We start from the raw sequence: 27,615 nt of genomic DNA on the forward strand, positions 1-27,615 counted from the left end.
TTAATAACTACAAAGCAGCTATACCAACTGAAGTGCTTAAATATGCTTTTAGATGTTAATTACTAAACTCAAAGACTTTCCTTTTAGTGACCTCAAAAGGATTAGATGTTGAAAAGAGCCACTCGGATACAAACATGGATTACACACATATCTCTGCTAAGCATGCAATAGGCCAGTGAAATATATTATAAGGTATCTTTTGTTATTATCATTCATCAGAGCCTTACTTGCAAGTTTCAGACATTAGCCAGACCTGTTAATTCCAGACACTTTCCACAAACAAACCCATAAGATTATGTACAAAATCAGCTGCTGGTGGTAAATGTGCAGGTCTCTGCAGATTATCAGGGATGAATAGAGAAACATATGCAGGTGAAGATTGGATGAACAGGTGAAACTTAAAACACTTACATAAAGTCGGCAGGAATGCACACAGGATCATTGTCATTCACGTCACTCACAATGATGTTAACGGTGGCTGTTGCGCTGAGATGAGTGGTCAAGTCAAAGGCAAGTATCAGTAGAGATGTAGACTTAATTAAGGGATCGGCTTCCAAATCCAGATTTATTTTGGTCACAATTATCCCTGTCACTAAAAAAGATTGAAAAATAAAGGGCTCAGGGCAAAGTTATAAACAAGAGTGATGTCATGAGAAATTGAAGATAAATTCCTTAAGCAATCCAGATTCATGCTTGTCACAGACATCTGTCTGTTGACGACGTCAAAGTCCATTATCTCTAAATCTGATTATATACACAAACCTTTATGGTCCAGGGAGGTTCTTTTCCTTTTATGTTTTTTACTGCCCAGATAGAAAAATTATTATTTCTTTTGCGTACATCTTCTCCAGAATCTCGATTTAATACACTTAGAAATCAACTAGAAATTGATTTGGGAATGGTTATCAGGGCCCTGCTGCCTGAATGCTTCATGAAGAGCCCAGGTTTATTTTCAGATTCTGCAGTGGTTTCCAATGGAGATAAAGAAGAAGAAGCCAAGCAAGAGGACTATATTTCCCACCACACATCAGCACAGGAAATTACATCACTGGATTTCCCATCATCCACCTGCACACAGTGACATCACTGAATTTCCCATCAGCCATCTGCACAGGAAGTGCAATTACAGGTTTTCTCACCAAAACCATCTTTAAGAGAAGAAGCCAAGCCAGAGCAGTTCATTTTCCACCACCCATCAGCACAGGAAGTGACATCACTGGGTCTCCCATCATCCACCTGCACAGGAAGTGACATCACTGAATTCCCCATCATCCATCTGGACGGGAAGTCACATTACTGGTTTTCCCACCAAAACCATCTTTAAAAGAAGAAGCCAAGCAAAAGGACTTCATTTCCCATCACCCATCAGCACATGAAATGACATCATGGCACCCTGGACTCCTACCCCCTCACAGGACCTAGTTAATGACAGCTGCAACTAACACATGCAGCAGACGGGCGGCTGGCATGCAGAAGGTGCACCAAAGGCAAGCCTGTCTGCACCCGTCTGTGCCTGGACAGAGCCAAGAGTCAGGAACCCTGGTCCATCAGTGTCCAGCGATACTCTGCAGCACTCCTTAGGGGATGTATGACGTTACAACGCATACTTTTACCACGCATACCTTTACAACGCGGTTTTTACCACGCATACCTTTACAACGCATAGCGCTTAGAGGTGCTGGATAGTGGTAAGTATAATTTTCTATTCCAACTCCAGTCCCCGTGGACACTAGGGAAGGTGTTGGATAGAAAATTAAACGTATTCCCTATCCTAGAGCGCTCCCCAGCGCAATGCGTTGTAATGGTTTGCGTTGTAATGCCAGCGTTGTAATGGTATTGCGTGGTAAAAAATGCGTGGTAAAGGTTGTATACCCTCCTTAGGTCACCCCAGACACTGTTACCCCAACTGCTGCCATGCTGCACCTCCCTCCATGATAAGAGCTTTCACCTGCACCCACTGCCAGTTCTACAGCAGCTACCCACCCACACTTCCCATGTAACTACTATCCATATCCTCAACACACCCTCCTAACACATACTCACACAGCACACAAGCACCAACAATGCCTACACTCTCACTCTAGACCACACGCCACATCAAACCCGCACTTCAGCACCCACTCTCATGCATGCTTCTCAACACACAATGACTCGGCAAACACACAACTGAAATATGGGACCTTCTGAGCAGCGACGCACCTGACATTGTATTCACCACAAACACCAAGCTAAATCCCTTATCAGCTCCCGACATAACTACGGCATCCCCAGCAGGCTACAAGTCGCTCAACAGTACTGCCTTCACAAGCCAGGGGGAGGACTCACTATCATTTACAAGGATTCCAAACAAATGCACAACAGCCACAGAGAACACCATCCCATTCATGGAACACCTGCACTTCAAACTGCAAATCTCTGAAAACTTCACCCTGACAGGAACCCTCACTTACTATCATCTGGGCCACGAGCCACCTTTACCAACCTCATCACCGACTGTCGCTCTACTCACCATCAACCAGAGCCTATATTCTCCTGGGTGACCTCAACTTTCACCTGGAAGACCACAACGACCCCTGTTCCACAGCACCCTTCAAAATCTTGAGCAACATTGGTCTTACCCAATTCGTCACAGAAGCAACACACACTGCAGGACACACACTGGACCCCATCTTCACCTCAAGCGACAGTATCAAATACAACTCCACCACCCAGCTCACATAAACTACCACTCCATCATCCCCTTCCAAATAAACACACCTCAAGTCAACACTACTACCACGTTCAGCACTCCAGGACTCAGCTGTGGCAAAATCACAGAAGTGGACTGGCTCCGCACCCTCAGCACTGATCAACCTAGCCCCACAGACAACCTCGACAAGGACATCAACATCTTTAACTGGATCAAGAACTGTGCGGACTCCCTCACACCCATCAAACCCAGCAGGCATAGTAGATCAAACAAGCAGGCCAGCTGGTACACAAAAGACCTCTGAGACATCAAACAACACTGTAAATAGCTAGAAAGGAAGTGGAAAGTCAGTCACAACACCACCAAATAAACTACCTACACAGCTGCACTCAGATGCTACCACCAGCAAATTAGAGACACCAAGAAACTAGTAGACCACATCGAAGGAAGTTCCAATAGCTGCAAGGAGATCTTCTTGATCGCCAAGGATTTCACTCTGCCCTCAGCCACTGTCAACAAAATTTCTGCCGCCCACCAAAACTGAGACAACCTATCCAACTTCCACAGCACAACTGCAAACATCTACAGCAACTTTGCACACCAAACCAACCTCAGAGAACTCATTGCTAACCTACCCACCACCAAACAAGACTGTCACCTGACCAAATTGACAACCCTCACCAGGAATGACACAGCAGCAATCATGCTGACCATCCACTCAGGGGCCCCAGTAGACCCATGCACCCACCACATCTACAACCTGGGAACATCACCAATAATCACCACCTTGACCCACATCATCACCACCTCCATCACATCCGCCACTTTCCCTGATGAATGGAAACTTGCAGAACTCAACGCTCTCCTCAGGAAGCCCACAGCTGACCCAAACCAATTGAGTAACTTCCGACCCATCTCTCTCTGCTCCCTTATCCATCCAAAGTAATTGAGAAGGCCATCAACAAGCAACTCACAACCCACCTCGAACGTCACCATCTTCTAGGCAACACACAATTAGGATTCAGATAAAAACAGAGCACCGAAACAGCATTCATCGTGGCCACTGACGCCATCTAAAACATCCTGGCCCAAGGAGAAACAGTGGCCTGCAACATCTCTGAATTCTGCCCGGCCTTCTACGCGGTCTTCCACAACATCCTCACGCGAAGACTCCACGAGACTGGCATACACAGTTCTACTCTCAAGTGTAACTGTTCCTTCCTCACTGGAAGAATCCAAAGGTCAGGCCGCGCCCTTTCACATCACAGACCAAGAAACTGATATGCAGTCACTACTCAGCCCAACCCTTTTCAACATATACATGACACTGCTCGCCAACATCATCTGATCGCAAGACATCACTGTCATCTCCTATGCCGATGACACCCAACTAATCCTCCCCCTGACAGACAAAACAATCACCACCAGAACCAACTTCACCAACTGCATGACCTTGGTAGCAGACTGGATGTGAACCAACTCCTTGAAGCTCACCCCGACAAGACGGAAGTACTGGTCTTCGGCAACAAGACCACCCCAAGGTATTCCACCTGGTGGCCATCAGAGCTAGGACCAACACCCACAGGTCACACAAGAAATCTAGAAATCATCCTAGAGGACAAATCTAACATGATGGCTCAGGTCAACACAGTGTTGTACCTCCTGCTTCCACATCCTATGCATGCTGCAAAAGAGCTTCAAATGGTTGCCTCAGAACACCAGATGGACCATTAAGCAATCACTTATTACCAGCAGGCTGGACCATGGCAACACTCTCTATGTCATAATCTCCAAACAACTTCTACACATACTTTACATAGACTATGATTGTAGATATAGATAATAGAGGAAGGGTGGGAAAAGAGGTCCACATATTATGAATCCCAATTGTGTAACTTGCTTTTATGAATGCTAAATGCCAATGAAGTTGTTTAAAAAAAAAAAAATTCTACGCAGAATCTAGACCATCTGCAATGCAGCCACAAGACTCATACTCAACCTCCCATTCTGCACCCACATCACACCGCACCTCAGGAATCTTCACTGGCTCCCAATTCACAAGCGCAGCCAATTCAACCTGCTCACGCACATACACAAACCCCTGCACAACACAGCACCAGAAAACCTGAACAGCCACATACATTTTCACCAACCCACCAGGTCCTATGCCCTAACTCACTCTCACTCGCACACACCACCCGCATAATCTCCCTCAACACATCAGAGCCTTTTCCTCACTTCTTGAGTTCCGCAAGAAGCTGATGACTTGCCTCTTCATTTAAGCACCTTGGGAATACACACCTACACACCTTTGATACCCTCTTGGGTGATTAGTGCCCTATACAAATCAAGATAACATATATAACAAAGAAATTGCCTATATGTCAAATCCCACCATGCCTTTAGTTCCCTATTGTGATAAGACAGGATGCTTTGCTGGATAATTGTTTTGTTGAAATTTACTTTTGGCATGCCCACTCTGTATTACTCTTTGTGAATAATGGGTGCAATTATGTTTAAGTGAGGCCTTCATTTTCATGACATTTTATGACACTTGCATTAAGTGATCGATGTGGATTCTAACCATTTTTCACTCTGTGATAACACTGGACGCACGCTCATGAATGGTTGCTGTGAGTTTCTCAGTATATCAGCTTTTTGACAATATACCCCTTACGTGTTATATATTTTAAATTCAACTTCCACTTACCAATACAATGATAATGACAGATTGAATTTAGGGATAGTAAATTAGAGGAGAGCCAGGAACTCAGGTATGTGTTTCACTTTCATCTGTTTAGCACTAAAAGTGACTGACATGTCTGTTCCCAACAAGAACTAACCCACCAGCCTTACAATGCCCATGGGCAATCAGTTTTGGAGGCAATTCTAAAAGGGAACTTGTGAAATAGTTAATAATCTAAGCTTTGTCATTGGTACACAACATAAACTCTGACTGGATGAACTCAGTATTTCACATTGTAATATTTTTTCTAAGCCATGTTATGACTGTTCTAAAGTCTTCTTACGCACAGTATGTGCAAGTTGGAAAACGAGGCATTATTTGTGAGGCCTGCACAAACAACATGTCTACATTTGTCCTTCACTGGGAACCAAACACCCCACTGTAGCATTTGACTCTGAGAGGGCAGCTTTGCAGAGCAGCTTAAGTCTTACTCAAGGGAGGTGGTGTGGGCTAGTAATCGCCATTTACAGGTACGCAGAAATAACACTCAATGATTGATTGTCCAGTCTGTACTTTTCTTTATAAAAAGAAAGAGTACATTTATTACACACATACTACTCAATACTATGCATCAAGTTATAAATATACATAAGCTGTTGGAAATACTTCTTGACATTGCGTAACATTCCTACCTGTCCCGCAAGGGGGGCGGGTGCCTAGTACCACCATCCACATGAATGAACATCATCTTGCCCCCAAATGCAGTGGGTTTACGATAACCTGGAGCGAGGGCCCTTCCCACTGGCACCATCCCAGTGGGGGCCCACCCCATTATCCCAACAAACATTTATAATGGGAACACCTGCCATGGTGTCACATCACCCTGACTGAGCATCTCATACTGACCATACAGTATACACACTTAAATCACAGTGGCTGACAGTCGGGTTGTTCAACTAAAGCAGTAGAAAGAATACAGGTATAGGCATTACTTAAAATGACAGGTACTCAGACGCGCGATGACGAAAACGACAACATTTTGTCCGAATTATTCCTACAAGGAGGTCGCTGCATTATTGAAGCCAGTACCTGTGCTGTGGAGTTGTTTCCCATGTTTTTGGACGACGGAAGTGGTGTTTCTCATCTTCAGGCTCCTGCACCCAGCTCTGCCTTCAGGTACTGCCAGGCTTGTCTGTCAGAGGGGCGGAGTAAGCACTCAAGAAAGGGCCCGGCTTGGGCCTAGCCACTCCCACAGGCCATTTTAGCTGCTGCACCAGTCATTGTAAGGATATCTTCACAAATATCACTCTATTTTGTCATAAACTTTTTATTTACGAATTTAATCCTTTCTACAAGAAAATGAAAAATAAAAATCCTCTTCATAATAAAAGGAGACAGCAGGTTTCACCTCTGCCAATTAAATCAAAAGTGTTAGAGTCAACTGAACCTTCCTTATCTTTAATTTTGGAAGAAATTCAGGCACTTCGTGCTAATACAGATACAATTGCGTCAGAGATTAAAAACATGCGCAAAGAAATGGCTAGTTTATCAATTAAAATCTCTGATAATTCGATTAAAATACAAGATAATAAGGTAGAAATAGACGCTTTTACCCCACTTTTGGCGAAATTATCACCTATGTCTACACTACTTTTAGATATGGAAAATCGCAACAGACAATATAACCTACGCATTTTCAATTTACCAGAAGAGGTTGAGGGTGCCAACTGCAGATTATATTTGGAAAATCTGATTCCTGGCCTCTTAAAAATCAAATTTCCAGAAAATGTGGAATTGATAAGGCGCACAGGATTCCTTCCCGTCGCAACCCTCAACACATAAAACCTCGACAAATGATCTTTAAAGTTCTCCGTCACCACCATTCGGTTTTGATCAGGAAAGCAGCACGAGAAATCCCTTCATTGATGGTCAACGGGAATAAAATATTTATTCATCAAGATTTTGCCAAGGAGACTGTTTCAATGTGCAAGGAATTCACTGCTCTTTGTCCTCAGCTAAGAAGTCTTGGTTTCAAATATGGTCTTTTTGACCCTTCAACAATGTGCATTTGGAAAGATAATTTCTCGAAATCCTTTCATCGTGCTGAAGAATTAAGACAGTTTTTGGATCAACAGTCACAGCACTGAATGGATACTCATGACTCTGCTACTTGATTATTGCCAGTTACGTATTTTTTGACAAATTGATGATTTATTCTTGCATTGGGCTCCAACGGTTCCGGTTATGCTTGTAGAGCGTGTGTGCGTTTCATTCCTCCTATTAATGTACTCTGTTTGTTGTTGTTTCCATGTTTTATTTCCTCCTTCCTTTTTGCTTGATCTGGAGCTACTATTTTCTCATACTCTTTCCTTATTTCTTGCTTTCCTCCTCTTGACATTTTTTCTCTTTCTCTTCCATTATAGCTAATGTTCATAATATTAAAGTAGTCTCATTAAATGTTAAAGGTTTACGTCATCCAGTTAAGCGTACAAAAATGTTAGATTATTTAGGTAGTTGCAAAGCAGATATTTGTTTTATACAGAAGACTCATGTAGATGACAAAATCTTAGATTATATGAAGAAAAAGTGGGTTGATACTATTGTCTCCTCGCCTGCTAATGGCAAAAGAAATGGTGTGGCTGTTCTTTTTGCAAAAAAATTACATTGCCAGATTTTTATTTTATTTTTTTATTTTATTTTTTAAATAAAAACTTTTATTGAGCAATAAAATAAGAGTTACAGAGATGGGCCTACAACCACACGGGCTGGCCGCTAATAGCTACGCACAACACAAGTAGCGAATGATCATTCCCGTGGCCGGGCACTAAGAATGTACCAATTATTGCTCGAAGCATAGGACAGGACATAACAATTTTTATATGAAACATAAAAACAACAAACTCTGAACAAGGCGAATGCACATTAATCAAGTCAGCCCAGAAGGTGGAGGGGAAAGCAACTAATCAGGAAGACAAAAGCAAAGCAATGAAACTCGGCATGGCCGAGGGGGGGGGGGGGCCAGCGGGGAGGGCAGGAAAATCCTAAAACCATATGAAAAATTTTTCGGGAACGTCAGCCTAGGGAGACAGGGTAACATCGGGAGTGTCAACCAAGGGAGGGGCACAAATATCTCCACGATATGCATTCCACTGACCCCAAATCTTCGTCCACGCCCTGGGTCTGCCCCTAGCCACATAGACGGTCTTCTCTCGGAACATGGACCAGTCCATGTTATCCTCCCACACCGAAACTTCGGGAGGTCTGGATGCGCCCCAAAGTTGCGCAATGTCCCGCTTCGCGACCATGTATCCCAAGGTCGCCCATCTGGTCTGGGTCACAGAATAGTCGGTGGGTTCCCACACGTTCAACAGGCATCGTCGGGCCTCAGGCCGCAGGGTAATACCAGTCACAACAGTCATCACCGCAAGCACATCAATCCAATAGGCTGCTACCACCGGGCACTCCCAAAGAATATGCAGAAATGTAGCACTCATCCCACAACCACGCTTGCATAAACCATCCGGGGAAAAACCCATCACAACCAAACGCGGACCAGTTACATACACCCGGTGGAGGATCTTAAGTTGAACCAAACGGAGACGGGCGGGGATGGCGACCTCTTTCGGAGAAGAGAGTGCCGACTGCCAATCTTCGTCATCCAAGTCCAATCCGTCACCGACCCAAACCTCCCTAAGTCGGACCAATAAGTCAGCGCGATTATTAATCAGTTTCTTGTAGATAAGGGAGATAGTGCTATCGGGCGTGTGCCCATCCAGTATACGATCCTCAAGGGGAGAGGACTCGGGCAGGGTCACGTCAGGAGTCAGAACTGAGGCCAGGGCATGCCGGACCTGCAAATACCGAAAAAACTCTCTATCACTCAAGTCATATTCTGCCTTAAGGGCCTGGAAAGACTTCACTCTACCCTGCACACAGACGTCACCCACTTTACATATCCCAATCATATCCCAGCGGTCAAAGCCCTTAGTAGACCAGAGACACCCCAAACGTTCAGAAGCATAAAGCGGGGTCGCCATTGTCAGTCGGTTCTCCCACCCCAAACTCACATTCGCGGCGCGCCACACATTGACTGCGATCCTGGACGGGCCCACAAGATGGCGCCCGGCCGATCTGGAATAAAACGCTCTATTAAAATCCCCTCCCGGCAGCTGGAGTCTATCCATCTCAAAGGCCGGATCTCGACCCGGGGAATACATTGCGTGATTAATGGCAGACAGCTGGGCAGCCCAATAATATCTCTTGATATCGGGGAGCGCCATGCCCCTGTCATACCAAGGGATAGTAAGTTTCGCAAGGGCGATACGTGGACGCCCGTCCCAGATCAGTTGCCTTTGGAGACTCTCGATCTCCCGGAAATAGGTAGCGGGAATGTCGTCATAAGAATTTTGAAGCGCGTATAGGAATCGCGGCAAAGACATCATTTTAAAAAGGGCCGCCCTGCCCAGAGGAGACAGGGGTAGCTTACGCCAACGGGCCACATCCAGTCGCAGTCTAAGAAGCGGGGGGAGGAGGTTACGCTCGAACCGGAGTGAGGAGTCCAGCGTAATAAAAATCCCCAAATACTTGAAGCCAGATTGGACAACCTGGATAGGAAACCTGTCCGGTAATGGGGGCAAAACACCCTAGAGAACATATACACAGGACTTAGCCCAATTAATAACCAGACCCGAGTTAGCACCAAACGAAGTAAGAACGTCGAATAAGACATTTAAAGATTTACGCGGGGAAGTAAGATACAGAAGAATGTCATCCGCGTAAAGCGAGACGCGGTCTTCAAAATCCGGTGACCAACGGATCCCTTTGAGTGAAGGCTCCCATCGAAGCCACGCAGCCAACGGTTCCAGAGCAAGCGCGAAAAGCAACGGAGACAGGGGGCACCCCTGACGGGTCCCCCTACCAAGACAGAAGGGAACAGAAACTCGACCGTTTACCACTACCTGTGCCAAGGGTTCGGCGTATAACAACTTCACCCAACCAATAAACTCAGGTCCAAAACCGAATTTCTCAAGAGCTGCCCAAAGATAGGGCCACTCTACCGTGTCAAAGGCCATCGAGGCGTCCAGCGAAGCCAAAATGGCCGGCTCCGTCAGAAGCCCCGCCCTCGCAACAGCTCCGTGAAGACGGCGTAGGTTAAGGGCCGTGTTGCGATGTGGGATAAATCCGGATTGATCCGGATGAACCAAGCCACTAATGACCGTTAAGAGGCGGGTTGCCAGGAGCTTAGCCAGGATCTTGGGTTCAACATTCAACAGGGAAATGGGCCTGTAAGACGAACAAAGGTCCCGAGGCTTACCTTCTTTGGGAATAACAACTATCGTAGCCAAACGCTGATCATATGGGAGAATACCCCGTTCGCGGGATTCCAAAAACATGGTATGAAGATAGGGCGCCACCCTGTCAGGACGTAGCTTGTACAATTCAATTGGCAATCCATTCGGGCCCAAAGCTTTGCCCGAACGGAGTGAGCGAATGGCCGTCGCTATCTCGTCCGTAGTAAAAGGGGACTCCAAAGAGACTCGGTCTAAATCGGAAACACTGGGCAGAGCTATATCACGCAACAAAAGGCGAGAGTCATCAACATCCCGTTCAGACACAGGGGTATAAACCGCACGAAAATAATCCGCAAAACATTCAACTATTCCAACCGGGTCTGTCACTCACACGCCACTCGAAGTCTGAATCACAGGCACCACACGATTCGCCCTCTCCATCTTATCCAACCATGCCAGTAATTTACCCGCTTTGTCCCCCACATCATACAAACGACCCTGTTGCTCCCGAAACATCAGTTTAGCTGCATCTGTGACCAAAGACTTATATGCAAATTGTTTCAGACCCAGGGCGTGGAGTTTAGCAGATGTAACGTTCGATTCTAGGTCAGCCTCTATCTCAGCAATCTCCCTCTCAAGGTCTACCACCTCTCGATTCCTCGCCCTTTTGGATTCAGCAATAAGGGAAAGGGCCTGCCCGCGAATCACAGTCTTAAAGGCCTCCCACAGGGAAACAGCAGAGGAGACGGAACCCTTGGTGTCTAAAAAATAATTGTCCAAAGACTTAATCAAGAGATTGCGGGTCTCGGGGGAGGTGAGGTACCATGGGTTGATAGGAGCCACCCGGCCCGCCGCCTCCACCCCCACCTCAAAACAAAGCCAGAGCGGGGAATGATCAGAGATGCCCCGGGGGAGGTGCCTAATCTCACGAACCGCTGGCGACTGCGCCGCAGGCATCAGGAAATAATCCAGTCTAGACAGACTCCCATGGGCCCCAGAGTGGAAAGTGTATTGAAGCTGAGTAGGATGCATAAGTCTCCAGCAATCCACCAAGCCGAACGTATCCAGAAACCCACCCAGCCACTGTTGGGCCAAAGGGGTGTCCCTAGGGGGGTGAAGATCATGTAGACCGGAGAGCACCGAATTAAAGTCACCTGCTATGAAGAGAGTACTATCAGGGAGGTTCAACAACACACGGCCCAAATCAGAAAAGGTAGAGGTCTGTAGACCGGGGGGCACATAAACGGCAAACAAGGAAAGGGTTCGACCCTCATAGCGACCCACGAGGACGGCGTAGCGCCCCCGATCATCAAGGATCACATCATCAATAGCTAGGGGGAGGGAAGCCCGAACAAGGATACCCACCCCCCGGGAACCCGTGGTAAACCCCGAATGTGCGGCGAGGCGATAGCCCCACCTATTCATTGCACGACATGTATTGCCTACCAAATGAGTCTCCTGTAGAAAAACAATATCTGGAGACAAACGTCGTATACATCGCAACACCACACCCCGCTTAATACGATCCCCCAGACCATTAACATTCCACGAAATAAACCTCAACCCGCTACCCCCCATCCCATACAGCAACTCCGCAACCCCCCTCCAATGAGCATGACATCAAAAACATCATTAGCAAGATAGAATCGCCTTGAGAACACAACACACAAACATCAAACTTCCCATCCACCCACCCCCCAACAATCGAGGAAACACCCCCCACCCTGCACCCCTGCAAGAAGCTAAAAAGCCACCCCAACATGCAGTGTGCCTGTCGCCCAAGAACCCCCATTCTACAAAAAGACCCCGGAGGAGGAAAGGCTCTGACCCACCCGCCACCCCAACAAGAAAAATAACAAAGAAAACACTCAGACAGCAGAGGCACTGAGGCATAGAATCCCAGAAGAAGTTACTTTACACCAGGACCCGGGCATAAACAGACAGTTCAGCTCTCTTCACCACCCTCAGCACCACCCGGGTGGGCGGCGGACTCAGCCGCAGGAGGTCGGTCCGGCAGGGAGTCCAGCCAGTCATTCACAGAATCAGGCCGATCAAAGAAAAAGGTTCGTTCATTGTATTCAACTCGCAGCCTGGTCGGAAAAAGCATAGCGTAGCGCAGTCCCATGTCCCGGAGACGTTTCTTGACTCCACGGAAGCCCATACGCTGTTTCTGCACCTGTTGAGAAAAATCCGGATAAAAGTTCACCGTGGCATTCTCAAAGGCCACCGGGCCCTTCACACGTGATGCCTGCAGGATAGCGTCCCGATCCCTATAGTGGAAGAGTTTCGCAACAATAGGCCTCGGCGGGGCGCCAGGCTTACCCTGGCCTCCCGGAACACGATGGGCACGCTCCACTGCGAAGAACTTACTCAGCCCAGACGGAGAGAGGTAGTTCTGGATCAGGTCCTCAACCAGGAGATCAACAGAGTGCGGTTCAGGATTCTCCGGAACGCCAACCACACGCACATTACAGCGACGTGCCCTGTTCTCAAAGTCCTCCAAGCGCCGGGTCATGAAATCGTTCACCCTACGGAGATTGCCAATCTCTGTCTGTATCTCCGAGACGTCTGCCGTGAGGCTGGATGACTTGAGATCCAATGACTTCACCTTCTCATTGGTTTTAGATAGGTCGGCCCGAATCAAGTTCACATCAATGGCCACGGTGTCGATTTTGTGGGCCAAAGCTTCATATTGTTGACCTATCGTTTCCTTCATGCCAGAAATGGCGCCCATGATGTCCTGCAAGGACGGTTCCGTCGATGCGTCCACGACGTGGTCAACCGCACTTGGGCCAGGCAGGGCGGCTCCGGGGGACCCCTTCGCATGGGTGTAGCCGTCCATAACGTTAGACTGGACCGGGCCCCCACGCAGGGGCGCCTTGGTCTTTCGTGTCTCTCGGTCCCCTCTGCCCACCATGTCGGAAACCGCGCCACCAGGAGACTCACTCGACCCGATGGAAATGGCCGCAGGAAAGTAGGGCGTCGGGACCAAAAGGCCGCTGCAAAGGCACCACTAGGAGAGGACCAGCCTGAAAGGAGAATAAGCCAGCCAAAGGCCCGACAGCCGCACCGCGTGTCGGACCCAGCCCAGGCCAGACTCCCCTGCCAGATGTCTCAGTCTGAGGCAGAATCGAAACCGAAACTTAAAAGGGGGACCCACAAGTCAAATCCCCCTGCCGTTGTTGTTCAACTCCAAGACGGCCAGAGAGCCTCACCCAGTCCCGGGCGCACCTCAAGGGCGGACCCCGAAAGTTCGAATCGCCGTATCTTCGGCGCCCCGGGTCCAAATCAAATTCCAAAAAGCGCAGGAAGATCAGCCCAGCGTCCTCTACATAAATCCTCATGAAGAATCAGGATATGTTCAGGATATCATGCCGGGAGTGGCGGGGGTCCGGAGAGCGCTGTGCTCACGCGGCCATCACGGATGCCCGCCAAGCTCCTCCACATTGCCAGATTTTGAGTAAAACTTCAGATGCTGACGGAAGATATATAATAGTTAAAAATAAAGTTCATAATTCAGTCATATTTTTACTAAATGTTTATGGTCCTACAGCAGAAGATCCTGTTTTTTGGTCTAATCTTACAACTGAGGTTCTAAAGTTGGGTAAATTTCCTTTAATTGTTGGAGGGGATTTTAATGTTATATCTGATTCCTTACTAGATAGATTATCTCATACTAAATTTCACCCTCCTAAGGTTTTTTATGCTTTTAAATCATTTATTCAAACCACTTAGTTAGTTGATATTTGGTGACTACACTTCCCTACAGAAAAAAGTTTTACATTTTTTTCAAACCCACATAATTCTCATTCCAGGATTGATTATTTATTAGTCTCCAAGCAATTAATGAACTCCGTGATTACTCCTAAAATTGGTAACATTGATATTTCAGATCATGCTTTGATTTCTTTTGTTTTAAATTTAAATTCAACTTTTACAAAGCAATCCAGATGGTGAATGAATACTGGCATTGTTCTTAATGAACAAAATAAACTAAAGCTCTTAACTGCCATTCAAGATTATTTCCTACTCAACCCTGAAGGTTCCACTTCTATGGTTAATAGATGGGATGCTTTTAAAGCTTATATTAGAGGTGTAACTATTTCTATTATGGCTCACGAAAAGAAAACCTTTAATGCAAAAATTAAAAATTCATAAAAACAAATTGCGAAATTTGAGAGGCTTTTTATTACGTCTCATGATCCTCAATATAGAGTTAAACTACAATAGCTTCCATATGAGTTTAACTCAATCCTTAGCAAAAGAGCTGGCATTCAGATTACTAATTCTAAATCCAAATTCTGTTTTAATGCCAATAGATCTGGAAAACATTTAGCTAATTATTCACGTATAAAAAGAGATAAAACTCAAATAAATTCAATTCATGGCCCTAATGGTAAAATTGCTTTATCTCACAATGATATTGTTAATGAATTTTTGGATTTTTACTTTAATCTGTATAACAAGCCTGATTTTCACGATGTCTCCTTAATTGATTCTTTTTTAACTACATGTGGATTACCCAAGATTTCACAATCAGGTAAAACTGGGCTTAACTCACCCATTACTACAGATGAAATTTTATTAGCCATAAAATCTCTTAAAAAAATAAGTCTCATGGTCCCGATGGTATTCCGGCTGAGTTTTACAAAGAATTTCAGTTACAACTTTTTTATTTCAACTTTTTACCTTTTTTGGCTCTTCAGGAATTACCTCAGGTTCTTTTACTGAGGCTTTAATTATTGTACTTCCTAACCGGATAAGGACCCCACTCGTGTGTCAAATTATCGCTCTATATCTTTAATTAATCAAGATTGTAAATTATATGCTAAAATACTTGCTTCTAGATTAGCCCCTGTATTGTACACCCAGATCAATCTGGTTTTATGAAGAATAGATATTCTGAAAACAATACAAGAACTTTGCTACATGTTATTGAACAAGGTTCCACTTTAACTTTACCTTCAGGAATTCTAGCTTTAGATGCTGAGAAAGCTTTTGATAAAATTAATTGGCAATTCTTATTTCAATCCTTACTATCATTTAATTTTGGTGACACATTTATCCGCATGATTTCTGCTCTATAGTTTGCTCCTACTGCTCGTTTATTTATCAATGGGCAAGTTTTGAATCAATTTTCCCTTTTTAGAGGTACAAGACAAGGTTGCCCCCTCTCCCCGCTTTTGTTTCTTATTGGTATTGAACCTTTCCTTACTTCTAGAAAATGTGATATTAAAGGAATCAATATTAAGGATGCTATTATTAAAACCTTAGATTATGCTGATGATGTGCTTTTATTTATTAGTGATCCTATATCCTCATTCCCTTCCTTATTAGAGAGTATTGCAAAGTATCCCATAGTTTCTGGATATAAATTAAATACTAACAAAACTGATTTTTTTCCCTTATACATTTATTGTACTCCTGATATGATACCTATGAATGAAATTATTTGGCAAAGGGATCCATTGAAATATCTTTGTTATCTATTCTCTTCATCCACAAAATCAACAATAACATTGAACTGTAACTTTATCTTAAATTATATTAAAGATAAAACGTCCAAATGGTCTTCACTACATCGTTCATGGTGGGGTAGGATGGATTCTATTAAAATGACTATTGCTCCTAAATTCTTCTACACCCATGCCATGATTCCTACTCAATTTTCGTTAAAGTTTTACAAAGATGTTGATAAACATCTCTCCAAATTTCTTTGGAATAACAAGTCACCTCGCATTAGTTATAAAAAATTAAAAAATGCCCAAATGTAATGCTGGGTTTGGGTTACCTGAATTTTTTCTTTATCATAAAGCCTTTATTTTAAAACAAAGTTCCATTTGGTTTAATCATTCCTTTTTAGATAATCATCCTATATGGCTTCATATTGAGAAATCAACAATAAATCCATTTCCACTACCCACTGTTAACCATGTCTAATAAATCATCATTTTCTCACAAATCTGGTATCTTTAAATCCACTCAAATGATTTTTAATTATTTAGATTACATTTTTCTATCGCCCATGTTTATTACAGAAGACTTTTCATTATGGCATAGCAATGTCATTAAATTGAATAGAAATATCAGTTTCTGGTATTCATGGATTAATGCTGGTATTTTTTATCTTAAAGATATCTATTCCAATGCTTTCTTATCATTTGAGGCTTTGCAAACAAGATTTAGTTTATCTCAGTTTGACCTTACCAAATATGAATATTTGTGCAATTCGATTTTAGATTCCTTTCCTCATGATATTCCTTCTAATGTTAAAACTGATTTATCAATTTATAATCAAACTGTCTCCACATCATCTCATGGTGTTTCTATTTTATATAAAAAATGATCTAATTATTTAGGAAACAACATAAATATGATTTCAGTATTTTGGAATAATGAACTTTCACTTTTCCTGTCTATTGATACATGGAAATATATTTGGCATTTCTGGTTGGTTACCTGTTTCGCTTTACCAAACGAACTCTTATATTTTATTCAATTGTTTATGGACTCCGTTACAATTGTTTCAAGCTAAACCTCTTCAATCTGCAACTTGTTGGCATTCTAAATTACATCCTGGTACGTTACAACATATGCTTTTTGACTGTCCTTTAGTTTTTAAATTTTGGACTGAAGTTTGTGTTATTGTAAAGAAGATAACAAATATCCATGATGATGTTTCATACAAAATGGTAATATGCAAATCTGCTGTTCTTTCGCAAAATTTAAATGACTTAGAAGGTAAACTTTTTTATTTCCTAATTTCAGCTGCTTTAAAATCCATTACATTCTGTTGGAAAGATGTTTCGCTATTATCAGTTCATGCTTTGGTGGTCATGGGTTATTTTTTACAAGAAGAGGAGCTCAGTTGTCCTTGACTGGGATTAATCATAACCCTAACTCTTATCACTCTTGTTGGATACCTGTTGATGTATATTTATCTTCTTAATGGTATATTTATAGCTAGTTTTTCTTTTTATTGATAATATATTACAATAATTTGTTTCTTATAGTAGCTCTATTTATAATTAATGCAATAGTTTGTATGGATGGTTCCTTCCCCTCCTCTTTATTTTTTTAATTAATATTTACAATTTCTAACCTATTGTAATTCATTTGATGTTCTTGTAATTTTATATTGTGATTAGGTATTTTCGCTCAATAATATTTTTTCTGTATTGTCTGTGTTTATTGTTAAAATGAAAATTCAATAACTAATTTGAACTTAAAAAGAATGACAGGTACTTATCATATCTGATCACAGTTATAATGCAAGTCAATCAAAGCCCCTAAAAGGTATTACATTTATAATCACATGTTTATGTAATTACAACCAGGCACCCTGGCAGGAATACCTAGCAACATATTTCCAATTTACTTATCATTTCACATATTAAGTGTGACTTCCAGTCCCCATTAGAAACATTATGTAAATGCACCACTTGAGCAATTGCAACTCTTCACCTCTAGATGATGTCTCTCCAGCGACATCCCAAGTTCAGCCTCTCACACCTCAGTGCAGTCCTACACATCAGCACCCAGCTGCAGAACAAAAGTTCCAGCAATATGTTGGCTTTGAAACAAGGCTGAACCCTTGAGGGGTTGTTTCTTGTTAAGTCCCCAGAGACTATGTAGGGGACTTTCCTCGCTTGTGCTGGGGGAGTCTGTGTTGCTCCTGCAGCTCCCCATAATAATAATAATAATAATAATAATAATCCACATTTGTAAAGCGCACAATCACCCGTAAGGGTCTCTAGGCGCTGGGGGCCGTCGGGAAGATTAAGCAAGCTATTGCCCAGAGTCACATGGTGCTGGGCTAATCTGCCGCCGGTGACAGGGATCGAACCGTGATCCCCAACTTCCGGAGTCAGTCGCCCTGGCCGCGGCGCCACACCTGCACCTTTTGCCACCAAATGTGGATGACCCCGTTCTCCTGGGGCCACCACACACAAAAACAAGCAGGATTCCCCATGCCCTGCAAGACATTATGGGGAGCTTCGCGCTCAACGCGTGAATATCTGAGCAGCGGCTTCTCTGCTGCTCTGGGGAGTGCCCCGCTGCCTGCGGTGGTGGCCTCTCACCACTTCTGCCCTTCTTCTGAGTGCTCAATCCCACCCAGGCACCCCACATGTAGGTAAGTTGGAGAGCAGCTCAGGGATCTCACCCCCGGCTGCTCTCACCGGTTCCCTGACTGACCAGCATCCTTGCGTGCTGCCGTAGGAGCCCGCCTTCTATTCTGGTCTGACTCGGAGGCTGCAGCCGATCGTGCAGGGCCCCGGGAAATGCAACAGCACTCCTTGCTCTTGCTGTGGGGGAGTGCAGCAGCACCACCCCTCTTCTCTCTGGCACCGGGGCCCAGGAAAGGGTCCTGGGCCCCACCTCACCTGACCGGGACATGGAGTTGGGAGTCTTAGGCTCCTTTCCTCACTTCATGGGGGCGTGACGGCGCTCCCCGACTTCCGCTTCAATGGGGCCCAGAGTTGGGGGTCCCGGGCCCCTTTCATCACTTCACAGGGGCACGATGGCACTCCCGATTTCTGTTTTTGACAGGGGCCAGGGTGGGCTCCTGGTATCCCCGATGGCGATTGCATGGGGAGCACGACGGAACTTCCCAACTTTACTTCAAGGGGGGGCCCAGGTTGGAGAGCCTGGGCCCCATAGGCACTTTCCCGTGGGGCAGACCCGGGACCTGACACACCCCGGGGGCACATCGATTATAAGCCAAAGTTCCGAAAGCTCAGCTGATAACAAGTCCGCAGCAGCATGACCTCTGACCTCAACTTTGAAACTGAAGTGTTTTCCTGCCATAATATCAATGTCACAATCCTGATGAAAACCGAGCACCGGGACTTGATAAATAAAGTCTCATCTCGGGGTTGCATGTTCAGACAATGAGTATACTTGCAACTCAAAATCTGCCGAGCACGTGCTCCCAAACCCTTAGGACTCCAAATCCCATAATGCCATAGAATGGTGAACTGTTAGGTGGTTGATGAACATTAGATATTAATATTGCGAGGTCAGTGTCAAAGGCGTCTCACACCGGGGCAAAGGCATTGATTAATAAAAAAGGGACGCTGACAGTTGGCATACAATTAGTCACAATATGGCATAACCTCGGGGTTGAGAGGGACCCATCATCAAAATTGATAACGCCAAAACCACCTCACCACATCGGGGTTGGCGTCTGCGGTGCCCAGTCACCAGCTGGTACCAGTCTTCCGGGCAAGGCCTTTCTTGCTGGTGAAAACAAAGATCCCATGCTGGCAGTCGCAAAGACCACTCCGCTACGAGACCCTCATCCTCTGCCACAGTCATCCTCGTTCCTCTTCCTGGCTGTACAGCTGGGGGCTCACCCATTAGCACTCCAGTACTCCTCCACAAAATCGGTCTGAAGGGAGAGCCACAATCAACTGGTGTTCTGTGAAAGCGTGACGACCGCTCACGCTGCATCAAATGAAACAAACAACCACCTCCCACAGAAGCTCTATGGAAGAAGGCACGGACTCGAGGTGGTTCCAGATTTTGCATCTTTTTATTACTGAGAATATGCGGTTGAAACGTGAATATACCCACGGGGCTATCCTATCTGCAGTTCTGAGAATATTGGGTCGAAATGTCAACATACCCATGGGGCAATCCTATCTACAGTCCTGAGAATATTGGGTCGAGATGTCAGCATACCAATGGGGCTATCCTAGCTACAGTACTGAAAATATTTATATGTTCAAGTTAAAGTTGGGACTTACTGTGGATAACTCATATTATATATATCTGCTTCCTGGCTCTAGCTGACAATGTCGTCTCTTCCACCTAATGTGGGCGGTACTTCGTAACAGGCGCCAGTCCCCAATACATATGATGAAAACGCAAGACTTTAGAATCCCAAAGAAAAACGGGCACTCCAGGGTGTATATCGAGCCAATTTCTTTATACAACTGCAACAACTCTGACGCGTTTCGGCTCCCATGAGCCTTTCTCAAGGTGACAATCTCACACCCCTTTAGATGGCAGACATCTTTCAAAAGTAAACATATATATATATATATATATATATATATATATGATCATTCTTGTGAATAATATATTGTAAACAAGGCCATGGTCTATCACAAATTACATTTAAATCCAATAAATGACAAAAATGATAAATATCTATTTTATATCATTCAATCTAGCAAAGTTTTATATAACTATGTGCATGTGTGTATAAATATATATATATGTATGTATATGTAAAAACATGTTTGCAATGAGCAGTGTCTGACCTTGCCCCGCCTAAACTGATTGTTCAACTTTGATGTCATGATATTGTGAAATAATATATCACGGGCATATTGTTGCATTTATTGACATACTACCACACCCACACTGGAACAGGTAACAGTGGGATTTTAGATCTTTGGCACAAGTTTCAACTACGAGGCCACTGTGTATTTGCTTACAATTAATCACCAGCACAAAGCTAGACTTGTTCTACTCTTTCTACCCACTCATTGTCTTCTTGTACTCCGTTTCGCCTCTACCAGCATCCCTATCAGCAGGGGCTCCTAAGTCAGACAACCTCTCAGTTTCGCCTTTTACACTGGTTCCTTCTGTGAATTTTTCTCCACCCCTGGCATATTTTTGTTAATGGCACACAAATGTCCCTCCCTTTCAAAATGTTCACCTCTCACATCAAATCTAGAAACATTTACTCTATCATCCAGACATTGGCTGGATGCTCCAGGATTCCCTCATGCTTTACACTTCAAAACAAATAATCTCATTCCCAGCATCCTCTGTCCCCAATATTCTGTCTAATCGACTCCCTTACACCCTCTCCCTCTGCTAGGGATCTTGCCTGCACTTTAGCACAAGAATGAGTCTAGTATCTCACATCACTGCGACCGTCGCTGTTTCCAAGCACCAACTACTTGCAAATTACTCCAAATAATTCCCTCAAATCTTCTCTTCCACAAGGCTAAACCCGTTAGCAACCTAATAGTCAATAGTAAATTCAATTGTATCGACATCCTTACAATACCGACTTCATGACTCCTTCTAACTAGACAAATGACCCACTTTGGGATACAAAAACTGCACCCTGTTTAGACATACACCCATATCTCAATACTGCCACTGCTCAGCTAAAAACATGCCACTGCTCAACCCCCTCGACTCTGAATTCAAGGCAATAAATGGCACCTTCCACCCCTACCCCGCCCCTCCCTAAAAAGCCACTCCAATCCCCATGTCAGTTTCGGTGCTTTGAACTATTTGCACCTCTACAGTGGAACTACCTCCCCAGCCACCTTCAAAGCTCACCTCTTCACTCACAGGAAGCTGTGCGAATAACCAATATGAGTGAAGAGCCCAATGCCACTGCCACCCTTGGCATATTGTAATACAGTATGCAAGTTCTTGTAATACAGCATTTTTGTGTACAACATACTGTCATCGTATTGTATTAATAAATAAACATCCCAACAGATCTGTGTAACCATTCTGCCATATATGTCCTATATCAGTACCCTGATACTGTTTTTAGCCAAAAAGTTCATATTATAAATGCACATTTCACTTTGCCCCATTAGCATATTATGTGCAGTAGCATTAAGACCTGGTAGCACATCACAATTTCCATCATGCCCAATTATGGCACGACTGCCACTTTATTGTATGCAGTTGGTACCTTATGATATTTTAGCTACTTTGCAGGAATTTCATTTGCTATTATGCCCAGATTGCAAAGTATGACCAGTTGCCATTATGCTTCGTTTGTGCACCATCACCAGTTTCCATGATGCCCAGTAAGCATAGTACATCATAACCAGTTATCATTATGACAGGTTAGAACATCATTACAACCACCATTATGCCCATATATCGAATCATTAACCCTTCCCAAGACGTACAGATACAATAGCAAGACCTATTAACCATATTTGCAGTAGACACACAGTTGTCATTTTGCTTTATGCCCAGTTAGAAAATAACGAGTTTGCATTCTGCCCATTCATTTGGCACACCATAAACAGTTTCCTTTATGTTCAAGTGGCAATTCAGTACCATTTTCTATTGTTTAGAAATTTCACTTAAGGCTAGTTTTCATTATGTCCTGATAGTATATTGCCTAGTAGTATCTCACTGCAATTTCGAATTCTAATGCACTCAGTTGGAACATGATTGTCAGTTTTATTAGAGTCAATTGCACATCACACTCGATTATGCCATTTAGCATATTACAACCAATTTCCATTATCCAACGTTAAAATAAGAATTACTGTGCAACAAGCCTAGTTCACACATAATAGCCAATTTGGGGTTTGTCAAGCTAATGTACCAAGGCCAATTTCTGTCTGCTTCATTTTTAGCTTCTATTATGCCGAGTAAGTTCATCATGGTCTTTGTTCATGATGCCCAATTAATACATGGTGTTTCTGTTAAGTCTGTGTTTCAGTTTACCAAATTTCTCATTATTTCTAATGCAACATCAATCAGTGACCCTCTTATTTTAGATTATTCTAAACCACGAAGGTGCTATTCATTTTCAGCACATCAGATTCTTGGACCATGAAGAGGTCCCATTGTTTGTCCTGATTGGAGCCATCAGCCCAATTGCATTCCTCCCCACGTGTTAAGCAACGGTGGGTTCAAGGTGAGCTAGGGCACCGCTGTGTTCTGTACCCCTCATCACCTATTCTATAGAAAGGCCTTTGGAGTTATTGATTGGTTTCCTTCAACCCTTGTTTTAGGTTGCTGCCTTCTTGTTCTGATGAAGACCCCACCCCAAGGTTTAATTGGCCTCTCCGCCTTTTAGGGGTCGAAACGTCGACATTTCCAACTTCACTTCCCTGGACTGATATTTTTTTCCCCGCTACTACATAACACAGAAACTGCATGCTGTATCTAATAACCTGTGGAAAATCAAATCATAATAAGCATTTCCAGCCAGGCTACGTTTGAATTGTTTGTGTACACTGTATATATAAATTCACTTGTAATCCTTATTCTCTTCCTATCTACCCAAGAGTACTCCTATCTACACTTACTTTCCACGCGCTGTGAAGCAATTGTGTCACATGCTTTAATGTGTTTTGAAGTAATTATTTGATATTCTATACAAATAATCTTGAAATTAATTCTTTAAGGCGTTTTGTAATTCATGATATTGGGTACTATTTAATACATGGCTTGAATAATTCCAGTTGGGACCAATTGTATTCTGTACCAATTCTCACCCAGGCCCTACGGCCTACTGGGTTTCCCCATTGTTTTATAATGATTCTTTACCAACATTTTTCCCCGTTGGCACATCACTGCAGTGTCCCCTATCTCTTTGACCGAGTGTGTGTCTCTGTGTGTGTCCACTGTCCCTTTGCGTGCGGCTACAGAGAAACCCTCCCTACACAAGCCACAAGAGCTAAGCTTGTTGTGATCAATTGGTTCATCCATGAAGGAAAGAGGAATCCTTTTCTTTCACCTAACTGGTTTCCGTAAGTTGAAACAGGTCAGAGTGTGATCGGAAGGAAACAATAGCTTAACAAGAGGCCAATGGCATAACATTGCTCACCAGTGGCAAAAGGATGTGTTCTGTGCCCATCTCCACACCCTGTGTTCAGCTCCAGCAAGAGACCGAAAATCCCAATGAAGAATTGTTTGGCAATTCACGAAGTTCACACTAGTACATTGCCTTGGGTATGGTGAACAAAGCTTTCTTTTTCCTTAGTTTAATAATCAGAAACTAACAACTTCAGGAAATGAAAACCCTTGGTTGAAAAAAAAAGATATTTTTCATACCACTATAGAGATGAGTAATGTTTTAGATCAAAACCGCCTAAAATGTTATCAGAAAAGACAACAATAGCAAATGTCTTCCCTTAATAGTGAAAGAATTAGAACTAAGAGGGGTCTCAATTCTTTATACATTAGAAGCCAGTCTGTGGCTATGTATGTAATTGACCTAATCTTTGAAAAGTTAAAGAAATCCGCCAATTGTTTCTATCTCAGATAAACTACAATTAAAAAAAATGCTCTTCATTGCAATTGCTAGTACTGAGGAGGATATAGAGGATTGAAACACACTCAGCACTTAGGTATACACTAGCTCTAAAAAACATAAGGTCTTATTTCGTGGATGGGGTAGTACATCAAAATGTGGCGGATAACCCATTTGCCGTATTATAGGGCAATCCTGACTATGGCAGGTGCAATACGGGGTACCAACCATATTTTTGAGGCGTATTCAGCCTGCCAAAATCTAAATAATGTATTGTATTTGCAATTATATAGCGCTTACTACCCCTGATGAGTCATCAAAGCACTTTTTTAGTAAGCTACACCGGAACGCATAAAGGATTAGTGGTGAATTAGTATAGTAAAATATGAAAGTAATTTGAGTGGTGGATATGTTAGTCAGTTATTTGGATTCAGAAGGATAGTGGAGGGATAGAAGAGGGAAAAAAGTTTGCAGTTATATAGCGCTTGCTACCCCTGATGGGAAGTTGAAGCGCTTTTTCTGTGAGTAGCACGCTACTCCAAAACCCATAAAGGATTAGTGGTGAATTAGTATAGTGAAATATGATACTAATTTCAGTGGTGGGTTTGTTAGTTAGTTATTTGGATGGAGAAGGATAGCAGAGGGATAGAAGAGGGTAAAAAGGTTTGCATTTTTCATAACGCTTGCTACCCTGATGGGTGTTGAAGCATTTCTTTCGGGCAGTAGTACGCTACTCTGGATCCCATTAAGGACTAGTGGTGAATTAGTATAGTGAAATATGAAGGTAATTTGAGTGGTGGATATGTTAGTTAGATATTTGGGTTGAGAAGGATAGCGGAGGGATAGAAGAGGGAAAAAGGTTTGCATTTACATATGATGAGGTGTACACCTGATGAGGTGTTGAAGCGCTTTTTTGGCAAGAGGCACGCTACTCCAGAACCCATAAAGGATTAGTGATGAACTAGTATATTGAAATATGAAATTAGTTTGAGAGGTGGACCTGTTAGTCTGTATTTTGAATTGAAAAGTATAGTGGAGGGATAGAAAAGGAAAGGATTTAGGCTTTTTTTCTACATAGGTATGGAAGTTCATCCCATGAAGCACTAAGACCACAGCGCATGCACAGAAAGCAAGTGGACAATAGTTTATAAAGATCATCTGTAAACGTACCACTATGCTGTCCATTAGGCTAAAACAGGTTCAATGGAATAATAAGATAAATATTGTGGCCGATAAAGGCCCTACTAAAGAGTATGTTTTCTCTGTTTACTGAGACTTGTGCCTGGATTTTTTGATGAAGACTCTAATAACTGAGGTCCAGTTTAGCCGGTTGTCGACTAAGATGTTGGTGGATCCCTTGGGAGCTTATCCACAATATACTCTGCTTTAACACAATCACTTCTTATCATAACTTTACAACACAATACTCTTAAGGGCCTGATTGTGCCCCTTATGACTGACATAATTAAGGAAGGAAAGGAAAGACACATAGATGATGTGTGACATTATCAACTATTTTTTCTTCTTCAGTGGAGTATAGATAAGGGAATCATTCATCTGGCAGCTAAACCAGATGCTTCCCCAAATGTGCTGCTTACAGATTAATACTTAACTAACGTTACTATTGCTTCTTTGGGCCCAGGACCACCAAAGGTTAATTTAAATCAGGACCCTTAGAAGAAACCATACCAATACAAAGAAAATTAAGGCAAATGCTACATTTATAACTCGGGACCATCATGACTTTTCAAAGCTTTCCCTATATTGTTTGGCCCCTATGTCCAATCTACAATCAGTTCTTGTCTGGAGAGATAAATGATCTATCCCTCATCCCGCGATGAAGGCAGTCATTATTCCACTGTAAAAAAAGACACGCCGGAACTCAGCAATTATTGTTCTTTTGCAGGGTTTCCCTTAATTAGTTATATCCTAGGGAGGGGAACAACCGGTCAATTTCAGAGCCCTCTGAACAATAACAACCTGCTGGTGTTGTGTAGTTCCTATATTCCCAATAGGCTCTGCGCATTGGAATAATATTTCCTGTAGTTTAGACGTAGGACTGAGGTCGACTAAGTCTCTACCGAATATATTAGACTTAACTGTGAGTGACAGCTAGCTCAGAGGTCACTAGAAACTTTCTCGAATTCACAAGAAGGGATTAGTTTCTGACAACCGCATAAACATGACAACTTTGTTTCCCAAGAATAAGAAATCAATCTCTAGAGTCGCGGAAACAATAGATAACTATTTTACTCAGTGAATCGTGCATGCTTCGTTTCACCAGAGGTGCTGAGAAAATAGAGAGACGGGCGTTTTCAATAAAAAGTATTTATTGAACAGTCTTCTTTCTCAAGCATGAGAAATGTACTGCTACAATCGTAATACCGGATATAAAGTACAAGGCATATAATACGAAGAGTATTATAAAGTAGTACTGTAAAAGCATGTTATGGTTTATAAGCCATAAGTTGCCTAAAACATATAAAATACATACAGTGATAAAATAATGACCAGAAGTACTCAACTGGTGCTTCTAAAATACACCTACCCCAGTGTACCTAACCTAAGTCTAGTTCAAGGGAAGAAGTAAGTGAGGAGTAGCTTAAGTTTAGTATTTCTCTGCCAAGAATCTGTCCAAGAATTCTCTTAAGGTCTAATCAGCTCCGTACCTTGGTTTAGAATGAAGGAGGTCTTGTATCTCTATCTCAGGACTCGATTTCCCAGCAACCCGCAAGGGTAGCCTGGAAACACTGGAGCTGGATTTCTTGGCAGGAGAAATGACAGCGTCTCTCAGTGCGTCAGCCGGAGGGTCGGCTTCCTTCGGCACTTGCTGCTGCAGGGCGTCGGGCAAGTAGTAAGTCAATCTGCTCCAAACCACCGTGGGTTTGTCTGGGCAAATCTAGGCATATTTATACTTTGAAGGTGCCGTGTTTGACGTGTGATTGGACTTAATAACGTCAGCCAAGAC

General features: G+C 43.4%; 1 protein-coding gene across 5 annotated transcripts in view; it reads right to left on the minus strand.

Annotated features, from left to right (window-relative positions):
- LOC144782081 (cadherin-related family member 4-like) overlaps positions 1-27,615 on the minus strand; it is a 359,291-nt gene that overhangs the window by 120,809 nt on the left and 210,867 nt on the right. For all 5 annotated transcript variants that reach the window (XR_013601103.1, XM_078661234.1, XM_078661232.1 and 2 more), the window contains exon 9: positions 412-592. Coding sequence is in view for 4 of the 5 variants with exons in the window: in XM_078661234.1 (XP_078517360.1) it covers positions 412-592 (181 nt within the window). In the remaining variant the exon portion in view is untranslated. The remainder of the gene's footprint in view (positions 1-411; positions 593-27,615) is intronic.

Source organism: Lissotriton helveticus, chromosome 9, assembly GCF_964261635.1.
Source record: "Lissotriton helveticus chromosome 9, aLisHel1.1, whole genome shotgun sequence".
Taxonomy (NCBI): Eukaryota; Metazoa; Chordata; class Amphibia; order Caudata; family Salamandridae; genus Lissotriton; species Lissotriton helveticus.